At 40.9% G+C, this 18074-nt stretch overlaps 1 protein-coding gene and 1 long non-coding RNA gene across 13 annotated transcripts in view; one reads left to right on the plus strand and one right to left on the minus strand.

Annotated features, from left to right (window-relative positions):
• The window catches only part of PPP2R5E (protein phosphatase 2 regulatory subunit B'epsilon), a 74225-nt gene that overhangs the window by 671 nt on the left and 55480 nt on the right, over positions 1–18074 (plus strand). For 4 of the 12 annotated variants that reach the window (XM_023927383.2, XM_086894286.1, XM_086894287.1 and 1 more), the window contains exons 2-3: positions 1172–1269; positions 8118–8278. In XM_023927383.2, coding sequence (XP_023783151.2) covers positions 1172–1269; positions 8118–8278 — 259 coding nt within the window. Of the gene's footprint in view, positions 1–1171; positions 1270–4883; positions 5501–8114; positions 8279–18074 lie in introns of those variants that run through there. The other 8 variants (XM_023927385.2, XM_086894283.1, XM_023927384.2 and 5 more) reach the window with 5 other exon arrangements.
• On the minus strand, positions 890–4871 carry LOC147652752 (uncharacterized). Its single transcript, XR_015288379.1, has 3 exons — positions 4729–4871; positions 3336–3689; positions 890–2503 (listed from the first exon to the last, which is right to left on the minus strand). It is a non-coding gene; the product is annotated as an uncharacterized LOC147652752 (long non-coding RNA).

The following is an 18074-nucleotide window of genomic DNA, read 5'->3' on the forward strand; positions in this document are numbered from 1 at the left end:
GTGCCCTTTCAATCAGTGATGGAGCAGTGCAGTTGCTTTGATATGGTGTTCCACAGTATTCATTTTTCTTAAAAGATGTACCAGAAAAGCCTTGTTCACATGCTGATTTGCCTCTTCAAACAGCTCTGCTGCTGCCTCCATAACACTTTCTCGGGCTGGTCTTTTTCCTGATGGTCTGAATAATTAGTTCTCTGGGGAGATCAAGTCTTTTCTTGCTTCCTAGTATTGGAACAGGGAATATCTGGACTAATCCCATGGTACTCTGATAATGCTCCTTTTGACATGTAGGAGATCCTTTATGGAGCATTATGTGACCCCTCCTGTAGACAAATACATGTCACATGTGCCAGGTGAAACAAGCTCCAGCTAGATCCATTTATGTTTATCACTCAGTACAGCAGGACTTGCACAGTATCTCTGCAGCAATCCTGTTTGATAAGCTGCTCTGCAAAGAGCAGAATGCCAATGTGGATGAGAGCTCCCTTTTCCTGCCTGGGTAGCCATAACAGATGGTCCATAGTGGAACTCCAGTCACACAAAAAAACGTGAAGTGGCACAAATCTGAGTCACTGCTACAAAAATCTCTGTTCTGGAGGGCTCTTGACTGCTGTTCTGACTGTCTGGGTGCTAAAAAGCAGAGCTGAACTGGTGAGGAGCTGGCCCTGAAAATTCCTTTCCAGCTATTTTTAAAAAGCCCTTTTGTAGGAGAGTGAGGCAGTGTAAGTTTTAAAAAGGATAGGTTTGTCTTGTCCCTTTGATAGGAGTGGAAAAACACCAATAAAAAGGATTTACTATTGCTTATAGATCTCCAGGAAGGCAGGTACTGAATGTGCACATAATTTCATATATATGCCCACACACTTGAATGGGAGATGTTGGTCATGTGAACTTTTATCTGAGGAAAGTTAATTTTTATTCTTGCAAATTTGTATTACATGTATTTATACAAATACATACATAAACAACTACAGATATACATCTATGTAAAACACCTGGAATACTCAGTGCTTCTCCATCTCTCCTTGGGATTCACATAACCATTTTCAAAGTAGCAATTTTTTCAAAATACAGGCTAAACAGAGAATAGGAGAAGGACAAGTAACAGTACCCCTTTGAAACATCAGCACTTTTACATTCATATCTTATGTTGTGCTCTGAAATCTCATCACAGATGAGGACATCACAGATTAAAGTACAAACAAGAAAGCGAGCAAGAGATAAATGGGAAGCCTACTGCGTAAAATCTGATGGCCAGATGATAAAGAAAAGGTAAGATTTCTGTTTATTCCCTGATAAAGTCTGTATTTTTTCTTGAATTGTTACTGTCCAAACATCACCTAATATAAAACACATCATAAAAATGCTTTGCACAGCCAAAATGGACCAGACAGACAATATGATGACCATCTAAGAAATGAATTAGCTGAATGCATTATTTACCAGCTTGTTCAGCTGTACTGGAGACCTAATTCTGTAGCTATTACACGAAGTCAGAATGAAGAGTAAAAACATCTCTTTACACTGGACAGTGGACTTGGGCAGCACTGTTGATTTTTATCCCTTCTGTGGCAGTTATTTTAATAGATATTCACATCACAGGCTTCAGTTTTAGATTTTGGTGTTTTACAAAGATGGATTCATCTCATATTAGGAAAACTGAAGTAGAATCATGTAGAATGACTTGCCCAACTGCACCTAAAGTGGCAGTGTAGCCATCAGGCTGTGCTAGAACGTCCCATCTGCAGATTGTGCTGCCAGTAACTTCATGAGCTGCTCACTGCACTGTTCACATCAAAAGCTGCACACAGGACAGCGAACAGAACCGAGGAATTCTGAGCTAATGGAATTAAGCACATGGAACAGCAAAACATATACAAACACAAGTTCTGTCCCTCACTAATGGGGACATTTTTTGCCATATTTTACCTTATATTGGTATAACTCCGACCCACATTCTTTGTTATTCACCTTTGTTTGCATTTAGATTATTTTAGTTGGGTTAGTTTAAGCAAATTTAAAGATTGAAATATCTACAAATACATACAAATCACTCTTCTAAATTTAGAGTTACACAACCCCTCTGTAATTGTGGCACAGTTCAATCTTAGTTTTGCTTTTTAAATACAATTCTTCTGAGAAGTGCAATCGATTTACAGAGGATGACAAATTCTACAGTTCTCTGACTTAACATCATGTGGAATTTCATTTTAAAAGATGTCTTGACTGCTTGATTATAAAATAAAAATGAAGGCATAGCATTAGGGCTGTTGCAGGAAATAATTTCTCAAGCAGCATTAGTCTACTTGAGGGAAAAATACCTGGCTTGGGAGGTCAGCAGAAATGGATGTGGGGGTAAAACAGGTCAGCAAGATTGTGAATACATCAGACTGATTCAAAAGCATTTGTACTGGGATGTGTAAACAGGCATGGGGACTGTGACAGGCAGGACAGAAGATGTTGGTGTTGTTGAGGCATTAATTTTAGTAATGTCCAGTCTTGTGTGCTACAGTAAAAAAAAAAAAAAAAAAAAAAAAAAAAGTGAATGATTTTGAGACAACACAAGGAAAAGACATAAGCATCTTAAGAGGTTTAAAACTGTGCCACACCAGGAAGGATTGACAACAAGCGAAATTGCTTTGCCTACAGGTAAAAACAAAATAGGGGAGACCTATATCTTAAGATATAAAGAGGTATTTTGAGAGATGAGAGGCAAAACCACTCACATGCATTACAGTTATATTTCAGTGGCCATGAGCTTTTAACTAGTGTTCCAGGTTCCTCAATGGCAGCTGGACCAGAGAACTGGCTGAAAATTAGCAGTTTTGAAAGCAGTTTGACAACAGCTTAAACGACTTTAAGTCAAGTCTAACACAGTTAACACTTCCTCTGTTATGCCAAAAGCTGAGTCAGGAAGCTGAGTAAGACAACAACTAGATATCCTTTGCAGGGTTAGTAATGTTGAGAGGATTCAGTACCTGCACAAACAGAAGGGATGTAACTGACCCACCAAAGCAACCAGCTCTGCCTTTGAGCTAATTCCCTAAGAAAAAGGCTGTACATCAGAGGGATTTGGTCATATTAACATTAACATGGGAGAGCTGCTACTCATAGAAGTCAACTTTTTTTTCCTGCCTGAAAAACAGGTGAAATGGCAGAGCCCATTTTAAAACATAACATTCATATTAACACCATGTCTTGGTTTGAAAAGACAGGTGTCTGCTAAGGAAGGCAGTAACCCCCCCTGAACTACTATAATTTTGAAATGGGGCTCTTGGGCAAAAATATGGGAATATGAATAACAGTTCTTTACTAGGAAAATAAAAATGCAGTAGTACCAAAGACACCACTGACAGAGCTGGGATACAACCTGACACCCTGTTGGTCAGGGTGTTGGTAGCTGTCCATTAAAAGGTGGCTGCACTCCTCATGGAGTGACAGATGTGGTTCTGTTGAAGCAGTGATCCTGTGGAAGGGTGTAGTTTTCCTCTGAAGGTCCAGTGGTGTAGATGGGTCCGGTATTTCCTCTGGGAATCCACTGGAGAAAGGCTCCTGTGGTGTTCCCAGTCTCAGATTATATCCAGGTAGGAATGCTGGGCTCCTCCCCCTGGGTGGAACATCTCCCAATGGGATGATGTCATTTTATCAGTCCTGCAGTGAGACTCGATGGCCCATGAACAGGAGAGATCCCCCTGGAGGGAGGATGGGTGGGGAAGAGATAAAGAACACTGCCCCACCTGGTTTTAACAGCTGGCCCATTAACAGAAGAGATCCCCCAGTTATGAGGGATGGGTCATGAAAGAGATAAAGAACACTGCCCCACCTGGTTTTAACAGCTGGTAATAGAATATACATACTTTTGGTTACATCTTGCATTGCAACCTACGTCACACCATTACAGAATCACACAATCAGCCTGGAAGAGACCTCCACGATCAAGTCCAACCCAAGACTGAACACCCCCTTGTCAACCAGACCATGGCACATCCAGTCCTTCCTTGAACACCTCCAGGGGAAGTAACTCCACCAGTCTCCTTGGGCAGCCCATTCCAATGTCTAATCACCATTCCTGTACAGAAATTCTAAGGTCCAACCTAGACCTGCCCTGGCTCAGCAGGGATGTTCCCTAACACCCCTCACTGTGTCCCTTCATTTCTGTCACTTGTTTTCAGAGAGAAAAGACTGAACCCTTGGCTACAACCTCCTCCTTTCAGGGTGCTGAAAAGCACTAAAATCAGCCGGAGCTTCCTCTTCTCCAGACTAAACTCAGCTCCCTCTCATAAGACTTGTGTGCTGCAGACCCTTGCCCAGCTTCCTTATCCAGTAGCCATTAGATGTATTTTGGGAAAACCCACAACAAAACCAACCAACCAAAAAACATCAAACACCAAGCCATCGGGTAGATAAATTTAAACAAAATTTATGATATTTAACCATGCTATCTACAAACAGTCGTTGTGCTGGTCCCTGGTCGCACGTATAAATAAATATAGCTAGGGACAAAAAAAAAGAAAAAAAAAAAAAAAAGGTGATGGAGACAGCGATCACATACTGGGCTAAGAAACCCAAGGGTGCAGAGCTGCAGCGGCGAAGAGTGAGGGGCGCTGCTTCCCAGAGCAGGGAACTGCCGGGTCGGTCGGTCCCTCCGGCTGCACCCAGCGCAGCCCCTCGCCACCAATCCGCCCCGGGAAACGGCTCCGTGCCCCCCGAGAGGGTCCGACGGGGCTTTACCTCAGCCTGAGTGCGGTTTCACCTCAGCAGCGCCGGGTTTTACTGCTCCGCCGACGGGCCCCGCCGCTCGCCCGGGCGAGGGACGCGAGCGAGGCGAGGGAAGCGCGGGGCCGCGCTGCCGGGGGAGGGGGCGGCCCTTTCCCGGCGGTCCCGGCGGCCAAGGCGGCTCCGGGCGCCACTGAGGCGGCGCGTCCCGGCGGCGGCTCCGGTGGGCGGTCGGGGGCGGTCCGCGGGCGGGGGGCGGTGGCAGCAGCGCGCTCGGTTGTGAGCGAGAGCGAGTGCGTGCGAGCGAGTGCCATGGCCGGAGCCCGCTGAGAGCCACAATAGGAGCGAGACCCCGACGCCCACCGGGACCCCCCGCTCGCTCTCCTCCGCGCCAGCCGCCGGCGGAACAGCAGCGCTCCCCGCCCTGCCCGGCACTGCCCCCCCCCGCGCCCGCCGCTCCCCCTCGGCTCGGCTCGGCTCCCTCCCGCCTCGCAGGGCCCTTCTCCGGGAATGTGAAGAGGCAGCAGCACCGCAGGCAGCGGGGAGTGCACGGGACTGAGCGGAGCCGCCCGCGCCTGAACCCGCCGCCGACGCCGCCCTGCGCCGGGGAGGCCGCGCTGCCGCCGCCGCCGAGGCCGAGGCCTACAGGGCTCCTGCGCCGCCGCGGCAGCGACCGAGCCCGGCGAGAACCGCACTCGGGCCGCCGCCGCCGCCAGGCATCGGCCGCGCTCCGCCAAGGCCGCCGCCGCCTCCCTCCGTCTCCGGCTTCTCTACCAGGAGCGTCAAGGTAACTCCATCGCCGGCCCGGCGGTGCGGGAGGAGGCGCGGGGGGCTGCGGGAGGACATGTTCCAGCTGCGGAGATCCCGTCTGGAAATGACAGCCGAGAGCGGATAATTGCGCCTCTGCTCCCTTCCCCGCCGATATCCGTCGGTATTTTCACTTCCCCCCCCCCCTCCCCACCCCCGGGACCGGCGGATCTGATGAGCGTGGCTTCGTATTTACCAAAATACTCGGGGAATAGAGCGGAGGAAGCAGGGAGCGGTGGCCGGGTTTGCAGCTTTCCCCCTCGCACACAATAAATAATCTCGGGCTTTATTCCCCCCTCCCCCCCACTGTTGGTGGAAACAGAGTATTTCCCTGTGATAGTGTATGCAGGGCAGCGAATGTTCATTTGGAGAGACGAAAAAAAGATCAGTGTTTACTGTAAGGTTGTTAGGCTGGATGTAGTCTTGTTGAATTAGAATTAGATTTTAATAATTTATAAAGCAGGTTAGGGAAACTGTTACTAAATTTACAGCAGAGAAGTGTCAGTAAAGCTCCTTGCTGACACAATGATCCTGCAGTTTAAGTGATCCACTTTAGTAGCTGTCCATTATTATCATTATTATTATTATTTTTTGTAATTTAATTTGGAGAGAGCGTGCAAACATTTCTGCAGGGATGGTTGCACTTTAATGATGCACGTGATGAGGAGGGGAATCTTTCTGATGAGATGGGGCCAAACGGATTCAGGTTTAGGGAATATATTTTTGCTGATATTTTCAGAATTTGGTTTATGTAACAGGTAACTTTGTGTGTTTTTTGGCGGACTGTTGAAATCTTAGGAGTGGGTTACTAAAGTACAGGCCATTCTATTTCAGTTTATCTGACTTTTTTATTTATTAATCTTGGCTGGGGCCTGAATGCCCTGGTGATGGTGGCATTTTTTTTTTTCCGTCTGGATGATAAACAAGACCAGTTCAAGGTATGGGTTCATGTTGCTGATAGTATATTATATTTAGAAAGCCTAAGCTGGTAGCGAAAGAATACCTCAGGAGAAATTAAAAAGATGGACTAAGGTTTTTTTTTTCATTATTGTAATTCCAGCTGCACAGTTCAGCTTCTGGGTGCTGCACATGCTTCCTTGAGGAAGCTATGGAGTTCATACTCCATTTTTGATTGATTCAGTGCACCTATATGTAATTTTGCATTAGGTAGTTCTTATCTTTTGGAGGTTGTTTACACTATTGCAACAAATCGTGCTTTCGAAAGCTTTTCTTACAAAAGACAAACCCAAATAATGTCTATTTCAGTGGATTTAGAAACCTATGAAGCACATGAGTAACCAGATATTTCAATAAAAATAATAAGTACTCGAAAGTGTTCTGTACGTTGTGGAATCAACTTCTTGTAGCGCAGGAGTCACTTTTGGTAATTGAAGTCAACAGACACTGAGGATGAGTAATGCTTTCCAAGGACATGTTCTAAGACCCTGATCCTGCAAATGCTTACGCCGATGCTTAACTTTGCACGGGTGTCTGTCCTGGCCGAAAAGAGCAGAGCTGCCCTCGTTAATGGTCATGTCATTAATGCAGATGAGGCTGCTGATTTCAGTGGAGCTGCACATGCTGGTGGAGTTAACTGTGCACGGAGCTGCTTGTAACATATAGGCCTGAATTCCTCCTGTCTCCTCTCCCTGGAGTATTACTCATGTATTTCATCAAGCTCTGATGGGCCTTTTTAACAGACAGGACCAGACTGGTAAATAAAATAGCTGAATGCATTAATTCAGTGTTTGCTAGTGGTACAGAATCAGCTGCAGGAGTACCACCAAGGCAGGTCTTGCAGGAAGAAGCAATGCCTATTGCTTAGGCCAGCTGAAGTTGGGAAACAAACAAACTTTTGCTTGCAGAAGCCTTTTTTGGCTCTCTGCCTCTCCCTGCAAACCTTGTCTGTCTCATGCCCTTAGAGCACTTACACTGCCAGTTGTCCAGAAATGCCAGGACATGGAATAACTACATGTAAAGGGACTCACAGGAAAGTAACTGAGTATTTCTGAAATGGAGAATAAAGAAGTAATATGTAAAAATTCTCAGTGTTAGTGAAACTGTGAAACCTAGCAATACTTTTTTATTATACTTTGTTACATTTCTGTAGGATCTTGTATATAGGTGTGGCAAATAAATGGGATTTTTGTTCTGTCCTGTATTTTTTGTCCTGAGCATATGGGTGACCTTAATGCCAAAAAACCATCTGTGCCTTTTTGTGTACCCATTCCTTAGGAGAGGAAGTTGAAATTACTTCATCCCAAAGAATGCATAATTTAAAGCTACAGTCAGGTCCATGGGTGTATGAAGTTCTGTTCTGACAAAGTTCTGAATGCAGTGATGTCAGCATTAGGTCTGAAATTTTTGGCAAATGGGAAACCCAGATAAAAAAGTAAGCAAGAAGAGTTACTGCGCTAATAATTAAGTTCCACTAAGTTTATTCCATCCATAAGATGGGTTAGATCTCTTAACAGTTTATCTGTGTGCATTGTCAACAGGAGAGTAGTGCAGGAAGAAGATATTTGGAAAATTTAGATAAATCTTTACCAATTTAACTTATTTGGAACACATTTTTAACATGTGCTTTCCTTCAGTAGGGATATGTCCTCAGCACCAACTACTCCTCCATCAGTGGATAAAGTAGACGGATTTTCTCGGAAGTCCGTCAGAAAAGCCAGACAGAAGAGGTCACAAAGCTCCTCCCAGTTTAGGTCTCAGGGCAAGCCTATCGAGTTAACTCCCCTGCCTCTGCTAAAAGGTAAGATCAAACAGTTTTTAATAAATAAAACAATTTCTGCTCCACAGCCAACTTTTAAAATAAAAGTATTTTGTTGTCAGGAGTTGCTGGGAAATTTACCTAGCATTGAGAAATGTTTCATGCCAGATATGTATGTATTTAAGCTCTACAAAATATTTTATCTGTGACTTGAGGGTGTGGTAATTGTTTGCAATACTTTTGAAAATTTTAACTGCTGATGTTAACCCATACCATGATTTGAATTTTCAAGGCTCTCAGGCTTTGTGCAAGAGTGTTCTGGTTTGTGAATCCTCAGCAGCTGACATAAATCAGCAGTAATTTTGGTAAGGGTAAATGGACTTGTGAGCCAAAGGAAACTGGTTTTTACTGTCTTTCCTTGGTGTGTGGATCTGCACCCTGTGATAGTGGTACCAACTGCAGCCCCTGTAGCAAGAGAGGAGGTGGGATCCCCTCTCATACCATTTGTGCATGGATAGCTCCCCGGTCCTGCCTTCTGCAGGATTTCAAAATGGAAAGGTCCCATGAGCTGCAGTCTCCCCAAGGGGAAAGGTGCTGCCAATCTGGTCTTAGGCAAGGCCCTACTGTTTTGAGATCTTGCATATCCCAATGCTGGTTGAGCTTCTGCTGGCAGATTTGACCTCTAATTTGAGAAGGAAAAATATGATCCAGTATACTACCCTTAAAAGGATGCCAATATCTGTGTGATATGTTGAATGCATCCCCTGAATTCTAGTTGTCACTGAATTTTGGTACAAATCCAGGGGTCTAAAGCACCTCTCAGAGTGTCTGTCTCTGGTGAGGAAGGGGAAATCACCTTTCAGAAGTCTTCAGCGGTGACTTCTCAAATGGTTTATTTTGTGTATTTTTTTCATTGCTACTCTTCATTTCTGCTATAAGTAGGGAAAATAGGTATGACTGGTGGTGCTAATTCTGGAAAATAGGAAGTTAAATAGGTTTAATACTGTGTCTGTCCCTTTTCTTCCTTTTTGGGCAAGTATATTCCCTACATTCTCTCATCTACCTTGTTTGACAAATTGGTTAATCAGTGTTTTGAAATATGTAACAAATGTGGAACTGCACTTTGGTTAGTTCTCAACCCCACTTCATAAGGATACAGTAGTTGCAAAAAAAACCCCATATCCCCCCAAAATCTCTCACCTTAATGTGTGTCTTTAATTAAAAGTAGGATTTTAGGATCAGTTCCAGTGGAGTTGTCACTATAATATTTTGGGCCTCTTTCTGTGGCTTATTGTAAGAATGGAACATCCTGAGTCAACTGAAAGGTGCACCCAGCCCCCCTGCACTGTGCTTGGTGGTGACTTTTATTCAGTATTTCTCAGTTTAGGGTTGGTTGATGCAACTGGATTTGACTTTGTAGTCTGCAGTGAATATTGTTGGTGATTCTTTGGGTGATCCTGTGCAGGGGCCAGGAGTTAGATTCAATGATCCTGTTGGTTCCTTTCAACTGAGGTTATTCTATGATTCTAAAATTATTTTTCTCTTTGTTGTTGAACCCTTTTGTTGTTTTGTGACAATATGATAAAGAAGCAAATGCTGCTTTGAAATAATTTTAAAGCTCAGTTTTAGACTTTTTCGGGTAATTTTTGATATGCAGGTTATTTCATACCAGCTCCTGTGCTTCGGAAGGTGACTGGAGTTTATCCTTTGGCTTAAACAATGGGATTAGTGGAAAACACTGAGATTTGTATTTGTACAAATGAAGAAATTGATGTTGTAATTATTTCACTCTATTCTGTAGCCCCATTCAGGGAATAAACCAGGCATGGGCACAAGCATAAGTAAAACAGTGAGAACCTCGCCTTGCAGAAACACAGGTGTGTCCAGGTGCTTAATCTGACTACTGCAGCCAGTCCTGAGGATTGAAATATAAAACTATAATAAGATAAACAGATGGAGAGCAGAGAGTGTTGGTGAGACATTTATGATTAGTGTCATAATGAGTTACAGTGGTCCAGCTTCAAATTAAGAATCTGATCCTGGGAGTTAGTTTTCCCTCTTTGCCTTAATGCGGATTCCCAGAGGCGCAGGGCTCTACCTGTGCAGATTAATTTGTGGGATTTGGGCCTAACAATTTCTCTCAGCAGCAGTGCTGTGGGTCCCTGCTGATGGGACACTGGCAGCTAAAAATCATGCTGCTGTTTGGAACTATTTTTGACCTACATTAATATTTGTAACATTCAGGATTGTTAAGTCTACAAGAAGCGAGGAAATTATTTTCTCCTGTGTTTATCATACTTTTCTTGACAAATTTAATTAAAGTCCTGGTTATTTTTTAACTCTTAGGTTTACACTTGCCTTCCAACAAGTGACCAGTCCTGTTACTTCTGTCCAGTAACCATGTGATTTCCAGTTTTAAAATTTTGTCTTTTAAACTGAAGTAGAAAAGAGATGCCAGCAAAACAGCTTTTTAAAGTCTCAGAAAACTGAACTTAGTTTGGAGATGTACAATTGATAAGCTTCCTGGTTTGAGTAATTTTCAAGTTTAATTAAACCTCTTCGGAAATATCTCAGTATGGGAAGTTTTTAGAGGATAGACCTCAAATTCATATTCATCAGATGTATTTCATATGCATGATGGAGGGGTTTTGCTTACATGAGCATACATTCTGTTTTGTGTTGTTTTTTTTAATGGATATATTGCATATTGACATTGGCAGGCTGCCTTATCTCAAGCAGCACTTTATGGCCTTCAGTATCTTCTGTGATTACAAGAATCATGTATGCAGAAAACTGGGTAACTGCTTGGTCCATTCCTTGCAAGTTTTTATACTCTGCCTGTCACCATCATGATCTGAGCACCTTCCAGTAGTGTATTAAGTGACGTGACTACACATCTGTCACATCTTATCTGTTCTCCTTCCTTTCCCTAGGGGCAGAGTCACATATAGTGAAATGGCTTGTTTTGGTAGTGTTTTAATGCAGTCTGTTGCCTTCTGTGAGCATACACGCCTGTATTGCAAAAACAGATAGATAAGCCAGCCTTGTTGTTGTTCATTCGGTAATAAAAATATTTTGGTAAAGAAAAATAGGAGAGATGCTATGTTTTGATGCTGTGTGCAAGTCATAAGGATAAGCTGCTATTTAGGAAATGTAATAGAATCAGCTGGAATTTTCGGTGTTGCTCATTTCTGAAAAAAAAAAAAAAAAAAGCACAGAGAAATGAAGTTATTCTTGTATTTTTTAACAAAAGTATGTATGGTATCAATTTGTAAACAAACATTTAATGTATTTGCAAAACAAGGTGTTCTTTCTGAGGCTTGCTGGGCTGAGTTCAGGCTTTAAAAGGCCCCAAGTCAAAAAACTGCTGTTTGCCTAGTGTCAAGACTAAAATTTTTAGATTATTTCATTATATTTTTATTTATTTAATTGTGACTAAATCCGATTTGAAGTTGTCTTTAAAATCTGACTATTGTCCAGTGTAACACTTTAAACCCAGTGTTTTCTCCTTTGTTTCAAGTGTAGAGGAATGGGATGGGAAGTGCATATGGGAGTTGTGACACAATTGCATTTTGCCTATGTGTGCTCTTCTATATGTTTCTCACATGCATTTTTTTGAAGGTTGCATGCTTTTCCCTGGTGTATCTTGCAGTGCATGATGGATTTTGGCTTTACTTTGAAGAGACTGCTGCTATCTCCCAGGCTGACAGGTGCCTTAGGTAACTGGCTGGTGGCAGAGCAGTCCTGGTGAACGGCCCTTTTTTGGGATTAAGTAATTCCATCTGTGTGCCTCAGATTCCCTCCCAGGTTTGCTAACCAGGTTTGTGGCGTGCCTCAAATCTGTGCTTGTTCTGTGGAGGAAAATTGGATTGTAGATGCATTGGATAGGTGTATTATTTATTGGAGGGCTATTTTGCTTTCATTTTGTATAGCTGCTCTTTTTACTTAGAAGTCTCCAGAGGTGGATCAGCAGGAGTGCAATGTTAGAAAGCATTTGGCTGGAAAAAGAGTATATTGTAGTGCTGGACATGTGAAAATAGCAATTTCAGTATTACCTGCAAAAGGGGGAGGGGGAGTTCATTTATGCTTCTGCTTCTGGTGTCTGTAGAGGCCGGAAGGTGTTCAGAGGATGAAAACAGATGATTAAAACCATCATGTGTCTTATGAATGCAAATTTAGCATCCTGAGAAATTGCACAGAAAACTTGCATGTAGCTCACAGCATTGTTCCCACCCCTCTTGCCCTCATTACAAATACAGAAGTTAGGCAAAGCAAGGCATCCAAAAGTGAGTCTGTTAATTGTTAAATCATTTGTATCCCATTTTTGTAATTTAAGGTGTGGTTTTTTTCCTGTCATCCTTCCACATTTTCCAGTGATTTAAGGTAATTAGTGAAGGTTACTTTCATGTTCTCTGCAAGTATTGTATATTTTTGTTGAAAACATTTCAAAGTATGGTTCTTATTTTTAGATTATTTTTTTTCTCCTTGAAATAAGCGCTCGGAGCAGAAGTTTTCTGTCAACAATACCAATTGCTTTGCTACCTCAATATTATGAAATTTATTGAGCTTCTAATGCATTTATCAGATAGTTTCTATGGCATTAAAGAATTGGTGTAGTGGCAACAAAAGAGCATTGTGTAGTCAAAAAGGGAAAAATCTCTTTCCACTTGCTACTTGCTTTTGATCATTAAATTATTTCACTATAGCTGAGATTTTATTATAAGCTTTTCTTATGAATCTTATCTATAGGTCAAATGCTGAAGTTCCTAAATAGTAAAAAATCCTAACAATACAAAAAGACTCTTGACTGAGAACTGCAGGATGTGCACCTTCTTGTTCAAATGCAGTTACTTTTGAATTTTTAAAATACTCCTTTATCCTAAAAAAGTCTGGCCTTTTCAGGCCTATAGATACCACCTAAAACTCTTCGTATGGGAAGTAGTTATGATTTGTGTAGTAGAGGAAGAAAGACAGAGTTTCTGTTTTCTGTTGGCTTCCATGGGAGCTGCCTGCTTGTCTGTGCTGCTCTTCGTTTGAGAAATTTGGAATGTTTTACAGATATCAGATATACAAATACCAGTAAACTGTTAATAGAATCACTAAGCTAAATGCTTTCTTCTCATATATAAACAGGAATTTAGGGTCATGGTGGTTATGATTTCCCAAAATAAAATTCAGATTTATTTACAGAATTAGAAATAGATCTTAGGCCTCCTGATTTATTGCATGGAAGAAACACTGGAACTTTATTTGAGTTGCATGTACATAATTAGGGATGAATCCTGGAACTACTTCTAGGAATTTTATGCCTGTTCTGGTTGATATAAATCTGGACATAATAGGCCATCTCTGTGTCAGATTTGGGAACAGGGTCACAATCTCAAAAGGAAGAAGAACTTAGTCCATTTAGTATTTTCTTTATGAATATGTATGATGTTGTAGTCATAAGTAATAAATTTCTTCATTTTCTTTGTGCTCTTATCAGTTGGTTTTTGAGTATGCACTTAACATTCTTTATAATCTGTTTACATCTGTTGATTGTAGAATTTTTTTTCCAATAATCTGAGAGGTTTCTGGTTGTTTCAATACACTGATGACATTCTGTCTTCTTTTTCTTTTTATTTTTGGTTGCTTGTTATTGTCTCCCACATTGGGAATGTAGTTTAGCAGGGCAACATTTGTTGAGAATGGGCAGGTTAAGTAAAAGAAACACCCTCTTATCTTAACAGAGTGAAAATGCAGATGTTGAGGAATTCTGTCAGCTTACCCCTGATCTTCCAATGTTTCCAGTCAGTTCTCTGTATTAATTTCTGACTCTCTCTGGGACTGGCAATTTTCCTATGGCCAGAGTGGTGGTAGGTTATTTTTTGTTTTTTTAGGGGAAGGTTGTTTTGTTTTGCTTTGCTTTTGAAGCCTCCTGTGTAATTGTTTTACTTCCGGAATTTCTCAGTCTGGCTTCTGTAAGTGTTTAGTGATGATGATTCCCACATTTTCCTTTTCTTTTTTCTTTTAAATTTTTTTTAAAGTGAAGTAGGTTGTAGTTATGTAAAATGTATTTCTTAAGATTTCATAAGATTGATTCTAAAATCTTGATAATTTTCTGCAGGATGTTTAGACTTTATCATAGAATCACAGAGTCACGGAATGGTTTGGGTTGGAAGAGACCTTAAAGGTCACCTTGTTCCAACTCCCTGCCATGGACAGGCACACCTTCCACAGACCAGGTTGCTCAAAGCCCCATCCAGCCTGGCTATCATAAGGAAAAACTTTTGGTTTCAGTCTGTACTTGTACAATATGTCTTTTTAATGTTTCCCAGTAATACTTAGCTTTCTAATAATACTGCTGTTTTCTTTTCTGTGCCCAAGTGTAACCCTATGGGTCTGTAATAAGTACCTCCTTTATATTCTTTTCCTGAGTTGAACTTCAGCAAATACAAGTTCTGGTCCAGTCAAGCTGTTATTTCTATAAAATTCACATGATTGTTGAAGTATAGTGCTGCCTTTATAATTGATTATGTTATGGAGCTTTACTATTGTAAAAGAAAGAGCACATTTTCCATATCTTTGGAATTATGTGTGTATTTGTAAAATCTGTCTTTGTGTATATTAATGTGTATAATATATCTGTTTATATAAATAAGATATAGATATATTTAATGTTTTATACAGAGTTTAGGTTTTGAGTTTATTTAATTTTCTCTTCTGTTTTTAATATGGGGTATTGCTTCTGTTCATTGGTAGAGGTTTATAGTAAGGCAGCAGTCCTTTCACATTCCTCCATTGTAAGCTACTGCCTCCCTGAGAAAAGAGCACTTTCATTAATGCTTTCTGGGGAGTGGGAGGAGGACACACAACTATTTTTAGGTTCAGGGTAACTTCCTTTCACCTACAGTTTTTTTCATTCAAGTTATTACTGTTTCTTTGGCTCAATCAGGCAAAAAACCTTAGTAACAGAGGAGAGGACTTGGGGAGTTCAGGGAGTTTTGCTAGGGTGGGTATTTATGGATTGCTGTAATCTTGGTAACTGTATAACTCACTAGTATCGTCAAATGGGCTCACTTTGCTTCATAAGAGGTTAAAGCAGATCTGTTAGAAAAATACTAGAATCTTCTTTCAGGTGGATATGGCAGCATTCAGCTTCCTCTGAAACCTACCTGGCTGTGTCATTCTGCTTGCAGGTGCAGTGACAGGAGGGTTTTTTTCTGGTGGCAAAACTTCTTCAAGCAGTTCCTGAGCCAAGAGTGGCTTCTCATCTGCTGAGAGAAGTGTCTGTGGGGCCACTGTGTAAAACAGATTGTTAGAAACTTTCCACCTCCTCCTGATTTTAGTGATGTGTTTGATCCTGTGTCCTCTCCAACAGTTAATTCAGCAGATCTGAAATGCTGGTGGATATTTATGTAGGGTTGATAGTTTCTGTGCCTGTGGTTTTCTGCTTAAAGAAAAAATAGTGCAGCCACAGTCTGAGGATCTTTATTAAGTATTTCAAAAGATAAGGTAGCAGTCCAAAGAATCAGTGTAAAATACTTTTCTCCTTTGGTTGTTGCACTTGGTTGAAAATTTTTTCTGTTTCAAGACTGTGAAGTCTTGAAGTTAGACTGAAGGGGAATCAGTTTGATCAAGGGTAATAATGATCCACAGTAATGGAAGGTTTTTCACCATTAATTTTTTTCTAATTGTTATATTAAACAAATATAAGAGTATATAAATTTTCAAAACTATACATGTGTCAGTATCAATTTACTTTTTAATTTCCTGTAGGAAGTTTATTTTTCAAGTCACAGTTATGTCTGATATTAACCATTATATTTTTCTTTTGCTTGAAAACAAAGTATTTAAGATTTTATTTTAAAACACCTTAGCATTTTTAATACAGTCTATAAAAAAGGATCATTGTTTTGTATTTATTCTTTTTATTGATTTTTTACCAGTCTTCTTCCATTCCAATATGTATGACACATTCTTAACTGTAGTATTTTCCTTGTGTGTGAAATGCAAGGTCCTTCTTGTAGCGTCTGCAAGAGTCTGGGACAGAGAAGGAAAATAATACAGCAGAGCTGCTGTACCTGGTTAAATGGGCAGAAAGCAAAAAAGTGAAATGGATCATTTCTGGGTAGCTTCCTAAAAGAAAAATTAGACTTACCAGATTGCTGTAAAGTCTGTTTTACATGGTTGGACATGGTGCCAGCTCTTCTGTAACAGCAGCTTCTTGTGTTCCCCGAGCTGAAGGGCTTGTTCTAGTACCTCAGTGTTGGACTTGGGAAGTGAGGGAGTTACAAGAGATGTGGAGACAAGCAGGCTGCTGTTACGATTACAGACTTCTGTGCATAATTAGGGTATGTCTGAAGATTTTTATGAATTGGAAAAGTTGCATCTCCTGCAAAATACGAGTCACAGATTCAGCTGTCCTTACTTGATGGTATTTTGCAAAGTTGAAGTAAACCATCAGTGGTATCTCAGGGGTGATGAGTAAATGCTGACGCCTCTCTGTCCCTGCTGGTTAAAAGTATCAATTTTAGAACTTGACCCCCAGCAGGAGATATGATAAACTACTCAGTTACAGCAGATTTCATTCTGAAAAATCAGATACCATCATGAAAAATAAGATTAAGTTGAAATTGTGTGTTGTTTGGAGAAGTTCTTTGCTGTCAGATTTTGATTAAAACAATGAAATAAATGTAAGTGCATGGTTGGTTACCCATTTTATGCTTGTCATTGGAAAGGGTGGCTGGGCATAAATGTAGTTTGGGTAGTAGAGGAAGCATTTCTTTGGGTATTCTTTTATCATAAGTTTAAGGAGATTTGTCATTAGAATTGTTAGCGTGTTTCTAACTCTTCAAGGAGTATCAGAAAAAAAGTTGTGTCATTAAGAAGAAGTAGCTGTAGTTTGTGTTGGATGTGGACTGTAGTTTTGTGTGAGTGTTCTGGGAGGTTTTCAGGAAGTTTTAGGGATACATTTTTTGTGATGGATTTTTTCATAATGCTTGTGATAGGACTACCTGGTCCGAGTTGTGCTTCTGTTGTTTGGGATTTCTGTGCTTCTTTGAGTGTCATGAGTTTAATGTTACTATGACTTCCTTGGCTTTTTGTTTTACACGTGCTTGTGCTGAACTTGGATTTTCAAGTTTTACAGGGTATGTGGTAGCAAATTTGTTTGTTGCTTTCAATGGTTTTGTCATATGGATTATCCTCCAAAGGAGATCTTCTGCAAGTTAAATTTCTTGTATTACAAATTGAAACTGAGGGAAGGATAATTTCAGATTTTAGAGGAATTAAACATTCTTACTTTTCCTTTATGTTACCCAGTAGGATGTACTGTGAATGCATAAACTTTCATTAGTTTTCTTGGCAAGTTTTGCTTGTGTGCTCTCCACTTTCACATTCCAACAGCAGGACATACATGTTATATGCAGTCCCTGTATAAATTAGAAAGCCTAGCTATTGTTTTCTGATTTCGTATAAGGTTAACTGTTCAAAACTGTTTATAGAGAATGTTTTCCTATCTATGTGTAAACAAAAATGCAAAAGATGGTGATTACAGCTGAGACAGTACTTGAATCGCTGTGGAGAACAAAACTTAATGGGTGAATATTGTCAGTGTTACCAAGGGAGAGTAAATTTGGCAGCTTGCTCTCTTGATGTTTTCAAATAACATTTTTGGGATAGCTTTCTGAAGAAGTTGAGGTGGTGCTGTGTCATCTTGGTTCTCCTTCACTTTCCCTTTATTCCACCCAGCCCATACTTCTGTTCTTCTTTGCTTGTTCCTTATCACTGCCTTCCTTACTCCCACTTCTTTTTCTTCCTGCACCCTCTGACAGATACGATAATGTATTTTTCCACA

This window comes from Cyanistes caeruleus, chromosome 6 (genome assembly GCF_971803275.1).
Source record: "Cyanistes caeruleus chromosome 6, bCyaCae1.hap1.1, whole genome shotgun sequence".
In the NCBI taxonomy this organism is placed as follows: Eukaryota; Metazoa; Chordata; class Aves; order Passeriformes; family Paridae; genus Cyanistes; species Cyanistes caeruleus.